This window comes from Balaenoptera borealis (assembly GCF_965194805.1).
Source record: "Balaenoptera borealis genome assembly, chromosome: 20".
Lineage (NCBI taxonomy): Eukaryota > Metazoa > Chordata > Mammalia > Artiodactyla > Balaenopteridae > Balaenoptera > Balaenoptera borealis.
In genome coordinates, this window is record NC_138879.1 from 17,019,720 (window position 1) to 17,039,794 (window position 20,075).

The window sequence follows — 20,075 nt, forward strand, 5'->3', positions numbered from 1 at the left end:
TTTTCATGGTAAAGCTTCCTCATGAGTATCACCACTAATTAATATACAGAATGACCCAGCACAATTTAATTATTTGGTAATGTTTTTCGGTGTTTTCTTAAAGATGATGCTTACAAGTCAAGGCCTGAACTTCCCTGGGTCATGACCTCTCTGCAGTGTTTGCAGTCTTGTTAAACAAGAAGAAAAGCAGAACATAAATTAACATCTCCATTATGAGTTGCTCTACATTTCCCAGTCTTAACACTCTGAAGAGCACAGTCACTGGTAACGTAAGACAGAGTTTCACTAGGAAAATGGCAATTCCAGCCTTCTGGAATGGGTAAGAAGCCATTCTTCTAGGACCAATGTTGTCCTCTGTAAGAGAGGGGCAAGATGAGGGGGTTGGAATTATGGACTATGGAACATTAAAAACCTTAAGGAAAGGGGCTTCCCTGGTGGTGCAGTGGTTGAGAATCTGCCTGCCAATGCAGGGGACACGGGTTCGAGCCCTGGTCTGGGAGGATCCCACATGCCGCGGAGCAACTGGGCCCGTGAGCCACAATTGCTGAGCCTGCGCGTCTGGAGCCTGTGCTCCGCAACAAGAGAGGCTGCGATAATGAGAGGCCTGCGCACCGCGATGAGGAGTGGTCCCCACTTGCCGCAACTAGAGAAAGCCCTCGCACAGAAACGAAGACCCAACACAGCCATAAATTAATTAATTAATTAATTAATTTAAAAAAAAAAACCTAAGGAAAAAAGCAAAGTAACAGTTATCTTTAATTGTAATGAAGATATACCAGCCTGTGTGGCTTTTGGCATCTATGAGCCTTCAAGGATATGTTCCTAAGTTTACAAACAGAATTTTAAAATAGTTGAGAAATAGTTCGAGTGTAAAAGCACCACTTTTCTGTTACACAGTAGAAGTTTATACATCTTTATGTGTTCGTAATTACCCCAACACCCCAGTTTTTGTTTTTGTTATTTTGCCTTTGGATTTATCTATTTCTGCTCCTTCTGGCTTGGATGTCCTTCCCCTTCGCCTCCTAATCACCCCACTCACTCCTTAAGACTCGGTTCAGATATTGTCTCTTCCAGAGAAAAAGATGTTTCTCTGCCACACGTTTCTTCCCTCTACCATGACATCCTATGTGCCATACCTCTACCTTTCCATATTGTATTATAATGATCTGTTTTGTATCTGTCTCTCTGTATATACAAGGTCTATTCCGTATTCATCCAGGGGCTTGGTAAAGGTCTGTTGACAATGTGTTTGATTTTTAGCTAGTTGGTTTCTTGAATAATAACAATGATTACCCTTTAATGTGTATACTTCAGCGGTATACTTCTCTCTCACAGTCTTTGCACAGGCATTTGATATGCCAGTTACTAATTGCACCAGAAAGCCTCACCCTTGTTTCTTTGGTTAGGCCTTTGTTTACATTGGTGCACCATCCATTCTTGGCACAACAGATGGACAAAATAAAATCAGTAAGACTGAGAAAGGCTAGCACGCCTTGTTAGCAATAGTGGTTTAATATTTACAAAACCCCAATGGAAATTGTTTTGGCATCTGGTCTTCAATTTCTTAAACTCTTTTCCTACATTTAATTTAACTTTCACATAATTTTTAAATTTTCTCATTTATTTTAATGCCCTGAGTTTCTAAGATCTGTGAAAGGTTTAATGATTTTATTAAAGGCTTATCTGTGGAATGAGTGTGGATGATAAATCTAGTGACATAGTTTAAAATCCATTCCTCTTCCATTTTCCAAGTAAACATTTTTAAAACATGTTTTTCTTCGTGAAAAAAGGCAGTATACAATTTTGGATTCTGGATCTGGTTTCCATTCCTGGCTCCATCATTTATTAGTTATTAGACCTTGAACAAGTTAGTTAAATCTATAAGACTCAGTAGCTTCATCAGTAAAATAGAGATAATACTGATACTTAATTCTTAGGATTATAATGGACACTGAATGAGAGATTGATCTAAAGAGGTGCCATACTGCAAATAGGAGTAAATGGAAGTCTCCATATTGAGTGGTGAGGTACCCAGACTCCTTCCCCCATCGACTCCCATGTAGTATGTTGGGAACTAGTCTCTATAACCCTCAGGAAGGAGACTGGAAGATTCTCCGGGGAAAATGTACACATCCTGACCTTTGAGGGACCCCCAGTAATCAGCCAAGTCTTATCATCCTATCATGAAGCTCTCAGACTCAGAGCTTCCAGTCATTAGTTTACCTCTTAAGTATGAATAGTAATCCAACAATCACCAGACACTTGAAGAAAACCACCAATGAACAAATAAGAAAAAAAAAAAAAGAAAAGAAAAAGGAACTCAGAGGAAACAAAGACAAAGCAGAGAAAAGAAGAAAACATTTTAAAAAATGTGTAGTATTCACAGAGATCTAAAATAAGGTTGTATCCATGAAATATAATAGGATGTAATTTTTTTAAAAAAGAAACATTCAGTAAACGAGAAAGAGTGACTTATCTCAAGGTTCACAATTTATAGAACATACGGATAAAGAAAAGATTCTTTTAAAATTATATTTATTTTTAAAAGTTAGAAACAATGAGTCAGAAAATCAGAATGGTATCAGTCTTCTAGTCAGCAACACTGAAAATTAAAAGACAATAGAACAATGCCTTGAAAATTCTGCGGGGAAACTTGTTTCTAACCTTGTTCTCTATACCTAGCCAAACTATCAAGTGTAAAGTGTACAATATTAAGGGTGGAATAAACACATTTCCAGGTCTTAAAATTTTTACCTCGCATACACCCTTTCTCAGGAAGCTTTTGAAGTATATGTACCATGGAAAAGAGAATAAATGAAAAAACAAAGGAAGGTGAGGAGACAGGGGATCTAACAGAGGAGAGAGGAAAGTTCTAGGGCTACAGCTGTGCAGCAGGCCTAGAGAACAGTCAGTTCAGATTGAACTTTGAGAACAGAGGACTCCAGGAGGGGAATGTCTTTGAGAAAAAACACCCAAAACTTTAAAATTCCCTAACATGTTTGAACATATTGGTATGATATCCGTGGCTGTATTTGTTTGGGATGAACTTGTGGTAAGTACTTGATAAACTAAGCAAAGGGGTGGGGGGGGGGGGAATGGCCATTATTAACTCTAATAAAAACAAAATGTTGCCCAAGAAAGGAAATTTAATAGTACACTACATGGCTTAGCTGTAAATCATATTTATATAATCATAATAAATACTGAATATAGATTTAACCAAAGACTGTGAAATAATTGGAAGGATGAGAAAAAGGACATATTGGGGTGGGGGACTGTACAAAATTAATATTAACTCTCCCTTTTCCATAATAGGAATTCAGGAAATAATATTTAAAGCTGAAAAGAAAAATCTGAAAATAATAGTGTACCACTGTTATTTAAAGATAAGGAAGTAAATATAAGAAGAAAAACTAAGAGAGTAGAAAATGGTTGCTTCTGGAGAGAGGGAATCAGGAATGGTGGCCTAAGCCTGCTATAGTTTTTAAACATTCCTTGTATATTTTGGGGTTAAAAATTAAAAAGAAATTAAAGATATTAAATGAGACAATTATGTAAAGCATTTAGCACCATGCCTTTCACAGTTAACTGCTGCATAAATGTAAGCTATTATTATTATCCTACCTCTCCTAAAAACCGTAATAAAGCCTTGCTAAGTGGGTTGCATGGGGTTTCCATTCATTCATTTCATTTTTTTCCCAGCCATACATATATTGATACTATGTTGGCTGTGAAAAATGAATTACAAACATATACTAAGGTATCTTTCTATTTGGTTTGTGTATCTTCCTGATTTACTGGTCCATGATGTCATTGGTATGGATAAGGAGAAAGAGCTGCTGCCTCTTTCTGAACCACGTGCTGAAGAAAGTGTTGCTCTTTCTGAATCATGTTGTTGATACATTTTTTTAAGATTTTCGAGGGACTTCCTTGGCGGTCTAGTGGTTAAGACTCTGCTCTTCCACTGCAGGCAGGAACTAAGATCCCACGTGCCGCGCAGCACGGCCCCCAAAAAAAAGGATTTTCAAGAGGACAGTGCTGAGTTTTTTTCCTTCCCTTTTGCCTAATCATTTGCATTTCTGCGATTAAATAAATGGATATTGTTCAGGCTTACTTTAGTTTCCTAATCAGTCCTTTCCTATGTGTTTTAACACATTTTCTCCCTATGATCAGGGCCGCAAGCTTCTTATCATTGGGACCACGAGCCGCAAAGATGTCCTTCAGGAGATGGAAATGCTTAACGCCTTCAGCACCACCATCCACGTGCCCAGCATTGCCACAGGAGAGCAGCTGCTAGAGGCTTTGGAGGTGAGAATGAGCCAGTGGAGTGTACACCGTTCAAAGAAAGGAGTTGAGGCTGGGATTAATGCTAAGGGTGCCCCAGACATCGCACCTGGTGTTTAGTTTCTATGTTAACCTAGAACGCGGAACCTGGGATACACCGGCAGTCATTTTCAGGAATTAGAGGAAGAAGAGATAAATACAAGTGAGAGTGAAGTAATTCCTCATTCCTTGGTGGAAGCAGCATACAAACTGCCAGGAATGAATTACTTTGTGCCCAGCATGACTAATGCATATAGATTACATGGACCAGAAACTTGGAATGGGGGGAGGGAGTAGAGTAATCAATAAATAGAAAATTCAGTTATTCATAGTAGCTTTCAGCCCATTTACTTGCATTTAATAAATTGGAGCAATGGTTAAAGCCTTAGAAACTTGAAAAAAGCTATAGAAGTAAAAGCAACCCCTTTATTAACAAGTTCATAATGTGGAAATGTTTTCTCACATTTTTTTGAGGATGACATAGTCTTTAATTTTAAAAAATATATATCCTTTATTAAACTTTTGATTAATATTAATGTGCACAAATGACTTGATGAGGTGTTAGAAAATATTATCTAGTGACTTGCTCAGCAGTGAGAGTCAGGAAGGCTTCTTAAAATCCTCAAGACCCATATAATTGGGGCATACTCCCAACAAAATAGAAACTATCTATATGATAAATGTTTCCAGCTTACCTGTTTGAGCGGTTTTTGTGCTGGGGTTGAGTAAGAGAATTAAATTTAGTCTGCTTTGACACATACAGATTATTCCTAGAAAGGAATGTTAAAAATTTTAACTGATATTTATTATGGATTGGAGCTATTTTTCCCCCAGCAAATATATCTCTAAATTATAATCAAGGTCCGTAAGAAAACAGAGTTTAGGATACCAGTTTTCATTTTCATAATTGCACCTAATGGATTTCAGGAAAGTCAGGTTGGATTTTAAAATATGAGAGAATTCTGTCAGCTTGAACCAGTTAGGTAGTTCTTATCACTGTTCTTTTAAGGGTAAATGTGGGAATTAACTAATGTTGTTGATGCACTTATAGAAGTGCTTTCATTTTTTTTATTGTTTTTGTAGCTGTTGGGCAACTTCAGGGATAAAGAACGCACCACAATTGCACAGCAAGTCAAAGGGAAGAAGGTCTGGATAGGAATCAAGAAGTTACTAATGTTGATCGAGATGTCCCTACAGGTAAGATGCTTCCTTCTCCGTATGGTTCAGACGTAGAAGCTTCACGATATATCCCAAGAGTTTTTATCATTCCCTCTCGCTGAGGTTTTAAGTTATAATTCTTTTATATTATTTCCAGAATCAGGTTGGTGTTAGTAGCCTGCTTCTGAGATCAAACAATAACTTACTGGTACTTTTCTTTCCCACTTCTTAAAATTCAAAAATAGAAGAAAAGAATATAGAGTTACTTTTAAGTTTTAATTTAGGGAGTCACTAGGTCTTAGAACTAGAAAGGACTTAAAAGAACAATTGTTCTGCTGCCCCCTCATTTTAGAGGTGAGGGTCCTGAGTGTCCCACCGGTTGTCAATGAGTTATGCAGGGTCACAGCCAGTTATCTACAGGGGTCGGGGGGGTGGGATGGCGTTGTCCATCAGAGGTCAGGAAGCGACGCACAGACACCAAAAGGGGCCTGGGAGACAGTTTCAAGGGACAAGGTAATTGAGTGTACAGATTAGACTTCGGCTGTGTATGTTCTCCCCTGGCAGGGCTCCTAGAAATTTTATGCAAACTACTGTAGGGTTGAAACGTCCAGGATCACATAGAAAACTAAGCCCCAGGCTACTCCCAGGGCAAAAACAGATGAAACCTCTTTGGGACTTTCTCACGTCTACGGGCAACTTACCTTTCTTCTTTTTGTAACTCCACCCCTCTGTGTGCACATCCTGTGTCTTTTTGTCCTTATCTGACATACTAGTTAGATAATAAATGTATCACTTCCAAGCTTTGTTGAGTTCAGGGACCTTGGCTCTCACTCACTATTAAATCCACAGCCCCTGGAACAGAACTGGACACATAGTCGGGCACCCAGTAAACGTCTGTTGAACGACTCTCTCCTGGGTCTTAGGTGGACAGACTGGCTGCGTTCTTGAGAGTCGTGTGTTGTGCTCAGTCCTGCTCCTCCAGCAGTGTGAGCTGTGGGTGGATGAGGTGACATTTAAGTTTCACTTACTTCTGAAATAGGCTCTTGGACCAATGACAAATTGGAATCACGAAGCAAATGCTTTTTAATCTTTGCTGGTAAATTTTTTTATATATATATAAATTTATTTATTTTATTTTTGGCTGCATTGGGTCTTCATTGCTGTGCACAGGTTTTCTCTAGTTGTGGCGAGCAGGGGCTACTCTTTGTTGTAGCACGTGGGCTTCCCATTGCGGTGCCTTCTCTTGTTGTGGAGCACGGGCTCTAGGCACGTGGGCTTCAGTAGCTGTGGCACGCGGGCTCAGTAGTTGTGGCTTGCGGGCTCTAGAGCGCAGGCTCAGTATTTGTGGCACATGGGCTTAGTTGCTCCACGGCATGTGGGATCTTCCTGGACCAGGGCTCGGACCCATGTCCCCTGCATTGGCAGGCGGATTCTTAACCACTGTGCCACCAGGGAAGTCCAGTAAATTTATTTTAAAATAAAATTGTAGCTTTCAGAAACCTAAAGTTTAATTTACTGAACTTTCAGCTGGACTATTTTAAAGCCAATTTATTTATTTTTCATTTTGAGCAGTAAATTAAAGTTACAGACAAATCACTTTGCTTAGGATTATTCTTGGTAAAGGTGCATATACATTGGCTCTCTCCTTGGAAAAGGTAAATTTGTCAGATAGTCAGCTCTAGTCTTCATTTTTTAAGTTTCAGCACAATTTTTTTTCAATAATTGCATAGAAGAAACTATGTGGGTTTTTCTCCCCAATCCCTACCCCTTCCTCTTCCTTTGATGCCCACCGGTCAGTGATCAAGTTAATGCCTCCTCTGTATGTGGGGTGGAAAGTGAGAGTGGGGCACTCAGGCCTAATCTTCAGCGACTGACACTTCATAGGCCTCTGAGTTTGAACCCCTTCACATCAAATGGATTTGGTGCAGCTGAGTGAATTCTCTTTAGATCTGCCTTAGAGAGACCGAGCCTAAGTGAAGAGGCATGTAGTTTAGCAGAATATAAGTCATGTTACCTCTCTGTTCACTATACACAATTCTGTTAAAACTTGCACGGTGCTGAGGATCTGCTCTGACTGGATGTCACCTGAGGGAATAAAGTCATTTATCTAGATTACTTTTTTCCTCCCTTTCTCTTGACTTTTAATTCCATAGCTACAGGCAAGTCAGTAAGTCCTTGCTCACACATATTAAATATATTTAATGGGCAAAGACCTGCAAGTACTGACTACAGCGGAACTCCAGCCAGTTCCTTTTTTTTTTTAGAGAACTTGACAATTGACTCATATGTAATTCTATTCCCAAAGAGGAAAAATGTTTCTCTTGTTAAATATTCACACTTTTTCTTAGTCCTTTGTAGTCTGACCTCTTAACTTTTATACATTTGAAACTTCTGTTCAGATGTTTTTCTGGGATAGAAGAGAAGAAATCTTAAAAAAAAAAAAAAAGTGGTTGGAGGGGGGAATCCAATTGCACATTTACCCACAGCTGCACTGAGCATTTGAAAGCTATTCCTGGAGGGCAGGGAGTTCCCTCTTGGGAAACAGACTCCTTGCCCTGGAACATTTTTTAAAAGTTAGGTGTGTTTCTTACAATAAAAATTTATTGTGTTTCTTACAATAAAAATTCATCTTAAGGAATTAAATTTTTATAAATTTGTTTGTTTAATTTAATTTATTTTTGGCTGCATTGAGTCTTCGTTGCTGCGCGCGGGCTTTCTCTAGTTGTGGCGAGCGGGGGCTACTCTTCGTTGCGGTGCACCGGCTTCTCATTGCGGTGGCTTCTCTTGTTGCACAGCATGGGCTCTAGGCGCACGGGCTTCAGTAGTTGTGGCACGCGGGCTCGGTAGTTGTGGCTCGCAGGCTCTAGAGCACAGGCTCAGTATTTGTGGCGCACGGGCTTCGTTGCTCCGCAGCATATGGGATCTTCCCGGACCAGGGCTTGAACCCGTGTCCCCATGCATTGGCAGGCGGATTCTTAACCACTGCACCACCAGGGAAGCCCCATTAAAGATGTTTTTAATGATCATTTTTTAGATTACTTCACATCTCTGGTGGACCAATGAGAATAAAATAAAATTAAACAAATTAGTAGAAATATGAAAATGAAATGAAAATGAGTAGGGATAATTAATAATAACAACCTGAACCTACAACCTGAGCCAGAGCTAACTCCCCCATCTTTTTTTTAGACTCACAATGCGGTTCTCAGTCACAAGAGACCCGGATTATCCAGAGAGCATGTCAGAGGAATCAGTCCCACTGTTCTTTTTTTTTTAGTTTCAGCACAATTTTTTTCATTAATTGCAAAGAAGAAACTATGCAAGAGAGACCAAGGCTAAGAAAAGCTCATGTCCATTATATAGAGTTAATAAGCTATTTTTTAGTTGCTTAATCAACACCAATTGGTTTCTTCAGTTTTGGTCTCACTTTTTTTTTTTTTTAAGAATTATTTATTTATTTATTATTTTTGGCTCTGTTGGGTCTTCGTTTCTGTGCGAGGGCTTTCTCCAGTCGCGGCAAGCGGGAGCCACTCCTCACCGCGGTGCGCGGGCCTCTCACCATCGCAGCCTCTCCCGTTGCGGAGCACAGGCTCCAGATGCGCAGGCCCAGCAGCTGTAGCCCACGGGCCCAGTCGCTCCGCGGCATGCGGGATCCTCCCAGACCAGGGCCCGAACCCGTGTCCCCCTGCACCGGCAGGCAGATTCTCAACCACTGCACCACCAGGGAAGCCCTTGGTCTCACTTTGATGCCTTCGATGAACCCTATGAATTGGATGCCATGTGCACCCCCATGAATGGGCAGCCCCGGTCTCACACTTGGTGGCTCTCAGTGCTGCCTCCTCACCCGGTGCTAGCTAAGGGAGCGCTCAGCTGAGGTGCCTGTGGATGACCAGCTGGGTCATTCGCAACCTCGTGCATGGCGATTCTCTATGCTGGGAAATCCCATTCACTTCCCCTGAGTGACACAGTCTGCTTTGCTGTGTATCAGAATACTGGTCAAGGAGCAGGTAGCACATTTCTGTGACTCAGCAAAGCACTAAGGAAGTATAAACCCGATCATTTTCTTGGCATGAAGTAAGTGCATCATTATTAGAAGGCACCACTAACCCGTCGTCTTTATTTCTTCTGATGTGTTTAGATGGATCCTGAATACCGTGTGAGAAAATTCTTGGCCCTCTTAAGAGAAGAAGGAGCGTAAGTACATGCGACACTTAAGACCGCCAGCCAGACTTTCCACTCTTTTAAACCCATGTGCCTATTCGAAGAGTTGCTGTACAGTGCATGTGAATTTGAATTCTCAGCCTCTCTTGGACAACTTTGTTTCCATTTATTAGAATTCTTCGCTGTGTTGTAGGTCTAGGAGACCAAGCAAAGAAATGGGTTGTACCGTTGGTTTGCTCTCCCTGTCCTGCTTTGCAAAACTTCCCTGTCACAAGGCAGGAAAAAGCTCGATGGTACATATTTATTGGAACCTGCTTTTAAATTGCATGGAGCGCAACCATTTTCTTTTGTGAAATGCTCATCTAATAGCAAATACGTAGTGAAAAATGTAGAAAAACCACTAAGAAGCTTTTAGTGTGGTTTTGTGATGAACGGCTTTTTGCAGACCATCATCTGTTTTTTGTGTTTTGGATATTTCTTTTTTAGTAGCCGCCTCGACTTTGAAAATGAACTATTTTCAGACACAAAGTGACCAAGGAAAGTGACCAAGGTGAAGGTGGCCTGGAATCTTCACTCGACTTACTCAAGATACTGGACAAATTGAAATGTTCCCTGCCTTCAACACGTGCTCCTTCTGCATGATTAGTGCAATGAAACTCCCTTCCTTGTGCTTATTGAGATACTCAGTTTTGTGGAAGGTATAAATTTGCTTTAGAATGCTGTGCTCACCTTTCCGTGCAAGCTGATTCCTTCTTGCTCAGTCTTTAAACGTGGGAAACATACTGTACTTGTGAACACTACACATTCTAAGCTCCCTACCACCACCTGTCACCTAAAAACTCTCAATAAACGCAACGATGTGGCAAAATAACAGTTCCCGGAGTAGAAGGAAGACTTTCTACATGTAAACCAGGAGCAGTGAATAGAGGTATGGGTTCAAAGGGATTATTTTGTAACTTCCTTGTGCTAACACTAAAGGTAATTGGATACATGGTTAAAGGTTCTCCCAGAAGCCTGGTTATCTTTGCCTAAAGAAACAGGGCTTTGAATTTCTAAGATGCTGTTCTCAGTCATTTTCAGAGATGTTTCCAAGTTGCAGTCAGGAGATCTTTCTTAACAGAAAGTCAGATTATTACCATGTTGGCTGTGACACCCCCTTAATATAAGTAATTTGCTCTGTGGCAAGAGATATGCTAATCATTACCACTTGGTAGATGTTGTTAACAGCTTGTGAGAGATGTGTATGGAAAAAGCACACACCCCTAAACAGAAAGGCGTCATTAAAGTAACTTAAAACCCTCTCAGCACTCATTAGTGTCCAACTCTAAATGGGTCAATCCCTTAGTTTAATATTAAAGGCTTATTTAGTATCACCACTTTTCTTTTTTCCTTAGCTTAATGACTTACTTAGAATATATCCTTCCTTTAAATTATCTGTACTACCTAGCATCTAAATAAAACACTATTTTCCAGAAAAAAATAAACCACTTTCTAGTCCTCTCCCCTCAGTCCTTTAACATCCATTCCAATACACTGAAGACATTTCCTTTCCCCACTACGCACTTCTTCCAAAGAGAAGGAGAACGGTGGTGTAAGCCGAGTTTGAAGAAATTTAATCAGGTCGTCGTGTTTGGTGAGGAGACTTGTGGAACATCCCACTCTCTCCCCGTTGCTGCTTAAACTTCTAGGACAAGCGATCAGGAGCCACCTGAAGGTACCTACCACCACCTGTAAGGCTTGTCACGCATAAGGTACTTGGGTGTAGCTCTGTCATCTGTCCCTGTGGTAGAAGGTAAATTATCTCCAGATCTTGCTCTCTGTATATTTTTGGTAGACTTGTATGTCACACCTACTTTCTTTTGGGTTTTCATCTCTAGCTTATTTTGTGGCTTTTTTTTTTTTTTTTTTTTTTTTTTTTTTAGGTGGATTGTATTGTGAAATTCTGTGATTGCTGGTGGCCAGTATCCTGGATTCCCTTATCTGTTTTAGATCTTGCCTCTTTTTTCTCTTCCCATGAAAGCAGCACACATTGTATTAACTTATGTCTTGTTAAATAAGGTTAATGTCTTTGTGTTTTTCCAAAACTGTATTGAAAAAATATAAATATTATATTGTTTAATGCAAATGAAGGAATGCAATAAAGAGTACATATACTTGAAAACATTCTGTAGACCAATATTTTGTACAAAACAACATACATAACTGATATGAGTGTATGAAGAAGAAGGGGATCAGAAAAGCCCCTCCTTGTTTTAACTAGTGTAAGGAGATGGATGATTTTTATTTTAAAATCTCTGATTTTAATCATTCAGAAAATATAGTTAATTTAAAGGAAATACAGATCGATAGCATATTTTATAAAGTCAGTGCACAACAAGAATCTTTATACCTCTTTTACTTATTTCCCTTTACTAAAAAACTGAAGTGTACCAAAGCCATAAGCGGGTTAGTAATAAACCGGAAGGGAAACTTGTTTCTCAAGTAGAATTACTCCTTCCTATGACACGTACAAGCCAAGGGACTCAAACACTCTCAGTGAGATTTCTTCACATGGTTCGTTTTGGTATCCTTCATCCATTTTGCATGTTTCTGAGCTATCAGATCTTTTAGCCTAAACCCTGATCCTTAGAGGTGGCTCGGGTTAGGACTAAAAGCCACCCAGAAAATCAGCAAGGCTTGTGGGGAGAGGTCAACCTCAGGGCTTCTCCAGCAGCAGGGTCAGCTCCCCAGGAGCTGTCCACGCCCTCCTGGGAGGAGGGCCCTGAGGTCACCTGGCCCCCGCGTAGCCTTGAGAAGGTAGTCTTAAAGCCATCCCGGAACTCTTCAAAGCTGATGCTGGGCAGAGAGCGCTCGAGATTACAGCACGGCCTGGTGATAAAGCAAAGGAGACTCCACTATCCGCTGCCCTAGATTTCTTCTTCTACGGATGAACTGTTAACAGGCTACTTTTTATCAGACGATGTAATTAAAACCTCAGAAAAGGAGGTTCTTTTATCCTTTCTAAAGTTGTACAACTTCCCTGAAACGCCTTTTTTTTTTTTAATGTAACACAGAAAACCTGGATAATGGTGGTTAAACCTGAAATTTGTTTTACTTTAAGGCTTTTTCATATCCTAAAAACTACAGTGAACAGCCTCCCTAAGTTTCAGCAACAAGTCTTGAAGAAGATTTAAGTGTGTATAATAATCAAATCCTGGTAAACAGACTTGCTGAAGCACTGAGTCAGCTATAAACAACCGACCCAGCCCAAACACAGAAGGTAAAAGCAAGATTTCATTTTCCTTGCCTGGCAACTTGATCCATAAGCCTCTTCAAAGAAGTGACTGGGAAAGGTGTGTACGAGAGTTCAAAAAAGCATGTAGATTTCAGAAGTTATTGCAAAATGATCCAAAGTTTCTCTTCAGCTGGCAAGCAGTGCCGAGACTGGGTCCTGGAGCTGGGCCCACAGAGGGCGTGTGCTGTGCGGACACCGTGACATTAAGATGCAGGAGATGGCGCCTGCGATCGGCAAGAATCCCAAGGAGCAGAGACAGTTTGCAAGGGGGACTCACTCAGGTTTGAAATTTTCCCAGCGTACAGTCTCCACACAGCTGACTCTGTCACTCCATTTTGGGAGTATAAGATTAATGGTAAGATCATTTTTTGCCTCCTAGAAAGTCCTCTGTTGAGCCAGGAGAAATGATGAACCCATAGCAGCCATAATTTTGCTGAAATAACTTCACTTGTGTGTGCGTGTAGGTGAGCCACGCACATGAGCCCACGTCCACATCCCCAGGGCCGGTGTGGATACACCGTTGGCTCGTTGGGCACCACCATCTGACGCACCTAGAAGAATCTCACCATCATCGTCCCCCTAGCCTTGCTTCTCCCTTCTGCCTCTATTTGTACCTCATCCCTTCATCCTTGAACTCTCTCACACACTTCCCTTCCCGTCTTTCTTCATAAAATAATACTGCTTTGAAAGATAATAATGATTCCCATTATATTATCTCTTTTCTTTCTTTTGGATTTTTTTGGGGGGGGGGATCTTCCTCTTGTTTTTAGATGTTTAATAGTATTCACGCTTATGGAGAAACTAAATGTTCAAGCACTGCTATAAACTGTATTCTCTTAAACCATAAATATAATTAATCATAGAAAGGATTACCAGTGGCCTTGGTGAGTGTGACCAGGGGCCATTTAAATATTTGGCAATTTTATAGGTTAAAGAAAAAGTGCCCAAAATACTGGGGTAGATGAGTATTAGCTTCATGTAAAAGTGAAATACAAAGGTGAGCAGCTCCATGAGACGGGGAGATCTGTATCCCTTCCACGTCTGATTCATTGCACAGCCAAAACCACCATTTTTGTGATTTAAGCTTTTCAGGTACTAAATAAAGACATGTCACGGGCAAAAGAAAGTTCATGAACTTCTAGTACCCATCCCTAATCTAAGGTTAGGGCACAGGCAGCCCATCTCCACCGCACAAGGCAGACCCCTCTATTTTTCTGTTGTTTTTTCTGTGAAGTGAGTTGAATTTACTTACTCCTACTAAAGGTAAATCAGGAGAAAGAAAAAGGAAGAGAAGATGTTTTTGCTGTGCCAAATAAACCGAAGGTGACATTTTATGGGTAGGTCTGAAGACCAAAGGATTGTCTGTGGTCATAAAACTGAGTTACAGGGCTTCCCTGGTGGCGCAGTGGTTGAGAGTCTGCCTGCCAATGCAGGGGACACGGGTTCGAGCTCTGGTCTGGGAAGATCCCACATGCCGCGGAGCAACTAGGCCCATGAGCCACAACTACTGAGCCTGCGCTCCGCAACAAGAGAGGCCGCGATAGTGAGAGGCCCGCGCACCGCGATGAAGAGTGGCCCCCGCTCGCCACAACTAGAGAAAGCCCTCGCACAGAAACGAACACCCAACACAGCCAAAAATAAATAAATTAATAAAAAAATAAAAAATAAAAAAAAAGAGAAAACTGAGTTACAGCATCTCATTGATGAAAAGGCGTTACCTATTAGCTTCAGGTGAGTCCTTTAGGAGCCTCAGTCCAAGGAGTGAATGCCCTTCCCAAGAGCATGCCCACTAGTGGGTCTGTTCTGCCCAAACAGATCTAAACCTTCAAATGACACCTGTTCCAGAGCCCAGGGCACACCATTTCTTCTTTCCCGCCAACCTACCCTTCCCGAAGCTTAGCTCTCAAGTGGAACTAGCAGGGGAGAGCCATTTCCACTCAAGTTTCATTTTCAGTAAAGCAAATCCTATTTTCCCAATAAATGGAGTTGAAAACATGGGTTAGAAAGGGATTAAGTTGGTGGCCAACCCCATGGTCTGTGGGCCTCGAGCCGTATCTCAGTGCTAGTGACATTAATTTGTGCATTGGAAGTGCTGGGGTCTATGAGATGAATTACTGCCCAAATTGCTGACTTCTGAAACTGGAAATTCTTTGTTAGAAGCTGATTTAGAACAAAGTAAGCCTGTAAGAAAGTCCTTTAGTAGATCAGACCTACTGTCCATGATGTCTCAGATGATCTTGCTTAGAAAACAAAGGAAATGACCTTAATTTGGGCCACTAATTTCCGAGTGAAAGTGGAGGCGACCACATTCAGAATCTCATATTCTTGACCTCCTAAGCATTAATCTGGAAACTCCACACATTGTACAATGTATCCGTTTTAAGTTTGCTTACCTTCTCTTTAATGACTTAACAGAAAAAAACTGCATGATGAAATATATTTTCTCCAAATATATATATATTTATATAATATATAATCTTAGTTAACTCAAAGGTATATACATTGTATAATAAATAATATTTATAAAAAGAGACTTTTTGAATATAAAATCAAAAAGATCAACAACTTCTACAACTTTTTACAAAACTTTGGATACAGCAGGTTGGTAGGAAATTTCTGTTGGATACTATTACCTGACTATGGCGAGAATAATTACAATGCACTCAATGTACTATTATTAAATAATTACTTGTCAGCTACTTGAATACGCCCCAGAAACATGACTTTATCACTTTTAATATAGAATACATAGATATGAAAAGACTGTTTTGAAAATTTGTATCCATTCTGCTGAAAGAATTCTCACATAAAGCAAGCATTATCTGGTTGACATGATTTAAAACTTCAGTCTGAGATGGGGAGGGGCATTTCAAACTCTCTAGAGGGGATGGGATGTGTATCTTTTTAGCAGGGCTCACTGCCAGCAGATTCAAGAGTGCAGGCACGGCTTCTAGATAATCGTCTTGGCGAATCTGCCTGAGCACATAGGGAGATGGCTTGAGCCGGTACCTTAGGTCAGTGTTAGGCAAAGAGAGAAGGGGGAAGAGGAAGAAATCACTGTGTTCTGTACTGTGCCCCTGCTGTGTCTCTTCTTTCTGACTCTAAGGCAGAGCTGTTGCACTGACTCGTACCATCAGACACGTTTGCCTCCACTGTGCTCGCTTCCTCTAGGACACTCCAGAGGACCCGTGTGGATCAAGGAGAACTCAGCTGTGAGACGCTTTCCCCAAGGGAGCAAGTGACGGCTTGCCCCCCTTTGAACACCTAATGCTGATCCTTGGTGTCTGCACGGATTGATGCTGTCAGCATACCGGTGAGGCCGGAAGACCTGTGTGAAGGAACTCTGCATTTCCGTTTCCTCACGCAGGCCAACGAAAGACAAGGATGCAGGACGACGTGTCCTCATCTACTAGCCACAACATTGGAACTTCAGGAATATATTGCTACTCTCCCTCTGACCCTTTGTCTAATTTATACTAAGGTGACCTACAGTCCAACTGCTCGACCTGGAGTTTGTTTTTATGGAGAATCTGCAGGTGAGCAGGGCTGGGAGGGACAGAATGGCCCCTTTAAAGATACCACTTTCTTCAGGAAGCCATTGGAGCTAGAGGAGGCTTGCCCCACACACATAACCTATTTACAACGTTCACTACAGAAAAAAAAAAAAAAAAAAAGTACTGCGTTAATGGTGGAAACTGCAGAATGGTAGAAAAAGATTTTTGAGATCTGACTGCAGTTCCCAAGAGCCTCTCGTGCAGAACAGGGTTACAGAGAAAATGGGACTGAGAAGAACATAGCGCTGCTCTTCAAACAGCTTTACCAGGCCGCCTGGAACTCCCGGTTCTTCAAACTCAAAACCTGACTCTAACGATTGCCTTGGGCCTCCCTACCACTTGATCCCAGCTAAACCTATGGCTTTTATCAGAATGTGAAAGTCTATCAGATTTGAATGGGAGTAGACAGAGAAAAGGAGACTGCAGGGCTTTGTCCTACTTCCTAACTCTCACCTCGCAGGCATCTTGGAATGTCACCAGGAGAAGCAGCTGGGAAACAGAATCTTGCCCACGTTGATGTCTTTACCACCAGGCAGAGCGCTCACATGAGCCCAGCCTGTTCTGTTGGAGTAGAAGTGGTTTTCTGTGGGGGTTTTTTTTCCATTTTTATTTTCTTTAACATGTGCAAAGATAAGCCTCGGGTCTGTTCCTATCAGACCCTAGAGAACTAAAAAGAAAGCCCCTTCTTTAAAAACCACACACCATCCAGAGTAGGGTGAGAAACTTAAGATGAGAGAGAAGGGAGGGAGGCCTCCCAGGCAGCGGGCGGGTTGGATCCAGGTAATTTACCACACGTGCATCTGGCAACAGTCCGGATTCCTTGCTGTCTGATGCTGAGGCCTGAGCCCGGCTCTGGGTCCCGCTTCCCATAGGACTTCGGTGAATCTGCCCAGCCACACACTTCACCCATTCCCAGTGCCCTTTGGAAAGTAAAGAGGAAGAATTAGGAACATGATTATTTTCCCAGAGAGACCACCCACAGGGTGCAAAGCTCAGAGGCTGCTGACCGGGTGTCTCAGCATTTCTCTTGAACTCGGAGGTAACGGGAGACTCCAGTGGCCGTTCCACGCTCCCTCCGCTACCTGGGGTCTCCCGCTGAGGAAGGGCGTGTGAGCTACCGGACAGTAGAGCTTCAGCGTCTACACGCTGGGATCCACATCCTACCTCTCCACCCTCCAGCTGGGGCTTGGGCAACAGGAAGCCCAGTAGCAGGTAACTAGCCCGATATAGGAACCTGTCTTGCACAGACACTGGAAGAAACCTTGCAGATCTAGGGCCCAATTCCCAACTTCGTAGACTCCTGTACACTGTGTTTCTGTATCAAGCTGTCCAAACAGAAGAAAGTCTATTGCGTTATGAATAATTCCTGCTCATAGGAGCACCGACGTGTACATTTTCTTCATTTGTATTTACATGTCACAAAGGATTTAAGCCCAAAGGGCTCTGACGGGTGTTCCCAATCGACCCCCAACTCCTCGGCCAGTAGACTTTTACAAGGAGAGAAACAGACTTGGCAAGATTAAAAGGACACGTCCAAAGTCTCGCAGCAAGTTAGTGACAGACCCAGGACTTGGGGTCAGCCAGGCCACCTGACTCTCATGCAGAGCCCTTTCCAGCTTACTGTGCTCACAGAATCTGAATAACAAGGAATAAACCTGGAACTCGTAAGGGAGGAAATCAGTGGTTAGCCTGAGACGCTGGACAAAATGTACAAGCAATGGAAAGAGGTTTCCCCACAAGGAAGGCCCAGGACTCTGACCTTCCTGTGGCATAAAGCATCTTGACTGGGGCTCCTCCCCGAGCGTGTGGAGGGCACACGTCCTGCTCTGGGGCGCCCTTCTCTCTCCCACCTGCACTGGAGACAGTGCAGCCAACAGAAAGGCTGCAGGCTCTGTTCCCTGAAGTCCCTGCCAGCCTGTCTCGAACATTCTCATCTCGCCGGCAGAGTGTCGGTGTGGATGAAAGGACAGGAGAGGTAACTGGTCTCAGCCTGGGGCTCCAGACCAGCAGCAGGCCTGGGGGAAAGTCGCCCTTGGAGGTCAGCTCCCCTCGGCCTTGGAATCTTTTGCTGCTTCCTTGGACCCTGTGCCAGGGCTGTTTGTGTGGATGACCTCTAGTCCACAGGTGAGGGAACTGGGGCTCAGAGAGGCAAAACAACTTGCCCCAAATCACTCACCAAACTGAGTGTGTGTCAGAAAGGCACCACATTGGGGGACAATTCTCCACTTGTCCCAGAGCAAGGACTCCAGAGTGTCCATATATGAGGGCCCGGGGGGCCACCATCTACCTGCGTGTGGCATGTCGAAACCACATCCACGTAGTACTTTCCATGAGACTGGGGGCAGTGCCATTCTGTTTCAGAAACGCGGAACAGAAGGCTGATGGAGAGTGTTGACTCTTCTCACGATCAGTGTCAGATCGCAGGCGGGGGAGTTTTATGGACACTGAGGGCAAACCCAGCACCTCCTTCCCACTTGGCAGACGGCTTCTCTAGGCTGCTCACGGAGGGGAGGGGAGGGGAGGTGCTGGAACAGAGCTGTGACACCCTGGGGCCCCCTAGAGCCACTGCCGGGGCCTGGGCTGCTGCCACTGTGGCCTCTGCAGGACCCACATATGGGGCCTTTCTGGAGGCAGAGCCCTGGGCTCAGTGTCCTTATCTGTGCAATGGGCAGGCTAGACAAACGGCCCTCTGTGCCCCCTCCAGGGCTAGTGTTCTGAAACTCCGATTTCCCCCCAGCCTCCTCTCAGAATGGCCAGAGCCGTGTCCTGCTTGACAGTGGGGACTCTGTTGCCCCTGGCCAGAGTGGACATCAGAGGAAGGAAGCACTGCAGGTTTCAAACATTCCTTCCAGCTGACAAGCCACAGGGGCCTGGGCGTTCTCTCTTAGTCACCGACTTCTCTTCCATCGTTTTGAAAAGCAGTAAATGAAACTGCCCAGGTGATGACACCGTTTCCTTGCACGATGACTGCCCTCACGTCCTGGCTCTCACGGCATTCATCACTTTCTATTAGCACCCTATTCAGACGAGCATTCACATCTGCTGGCTTGCTTGAACCGCAGGAAAATTCTGCTAGGCCCACGTCATCACCACTGTCGTACAGATGAGGAAACTGGGCTTCCAGCTGGGAAGTGGTGGAGGTAGAACCACCTCTGTCTTCTTTCCACTCCCCACACTGCTTTGATTCAGACACCAAGAAAAGTGGTGCCTCCTGCTGTCTTCCCAGACTCTGTCCCTGCCAGGACGGAACTTGAGCTACACAGAGAGGCTTCCCAGACTGGCTGAGCCACCCCTCCAGCAGAGCTCTCCCCAGCACGTGAGGTCCCTCCATGCCCCACAGAAGTCCGACCCCTCCCCCAGTCCCGCCCTGTGTGGAACCACATCGCCCAGTGGGGTGCCCTCGCTGACACAGCCCCAGGCAGCGATGACCCAGACAGGGGAGTCCTTCACAACGAATCAAGCACTGTCTCCAGGGTCCTTCACTTTGTTCCTCATAGCACCCCTGGGGAGGATGACAGATGAGGAGATGGTCTTGTTTGGGTCACAAGGTGGGCAAGTGGTGGAAGCTGGACCAGGGCTCGGACCCCTGTAGATTAGGCCCCTTC

At 43.2% G+C, this 20,075-nt stretch overlaps 2 protein-coding genes across 11 annotated transcripts in view; one reads left to right on the plus strand and one right to left on the minus strand.

Annotated features, from left to right (window-relative positions):
* NSF (N-ethylmaleimide sensitive factor, vesicle fusing ATPase) overlaps positions 1 to 11,803 on the plus strand; it is a 160,962-nt gene extending 149,159 nt beyond the window's left edge. For 2 of the 3 annotated variants that reach the window (XM_082373825.1, XM_082373827.1), the window contains 4 exons: positions 4,174 to 4,308; positions 5,407 to 5,520; positions 9,620 to 9,675; positions 10,129 to 11,803. In XM_082373825.1, the coding sequence (XP_082229951.1) occupies positions 4,174 to 4,308; positions 5,407 to 5,520; positions 9,620 to 9,675; positions 10,129 to 10,174 (351 nt within the window). In that variant the 3' untranslated portion in view covers positions 10,175 to 11,803. Of the gene's footprint in view, positions 1 to 4,173; positions 4,309 to 5,406; positions 5,521 to 9,619; positions 9,680 to 10,128 lie in introns of all 3 variants that reach the window. The other variant, XM_082373826.1, reaches the window with a different exon arrangement.
* Positions 11,521 to 20,075, minus strand: part of WNT3 (Wnt family member 3) — a 53,379-nt gene continuing 44,824 nt past the window's right edge. For 7 of the 8 annotated variants that reach the window (XM_082373842.1, XM_082373844.1, XM_082373847.1 and 4 more), the window contains one exon: positions 11,521 to 17,390. In XM_082373842.1, the coding sequence (XP_082229968.1) occupies positions 17,195 to 17,390 (196 nt within the window). In that variant the 3' untranslated portion in view covers positions 11,521 to 17,194. The remainder of the gene's footprint in view (positions 17,391 to 20,075) is intronic. The other variant, XM_082373845.1, reaches the window with a different exon arrangement.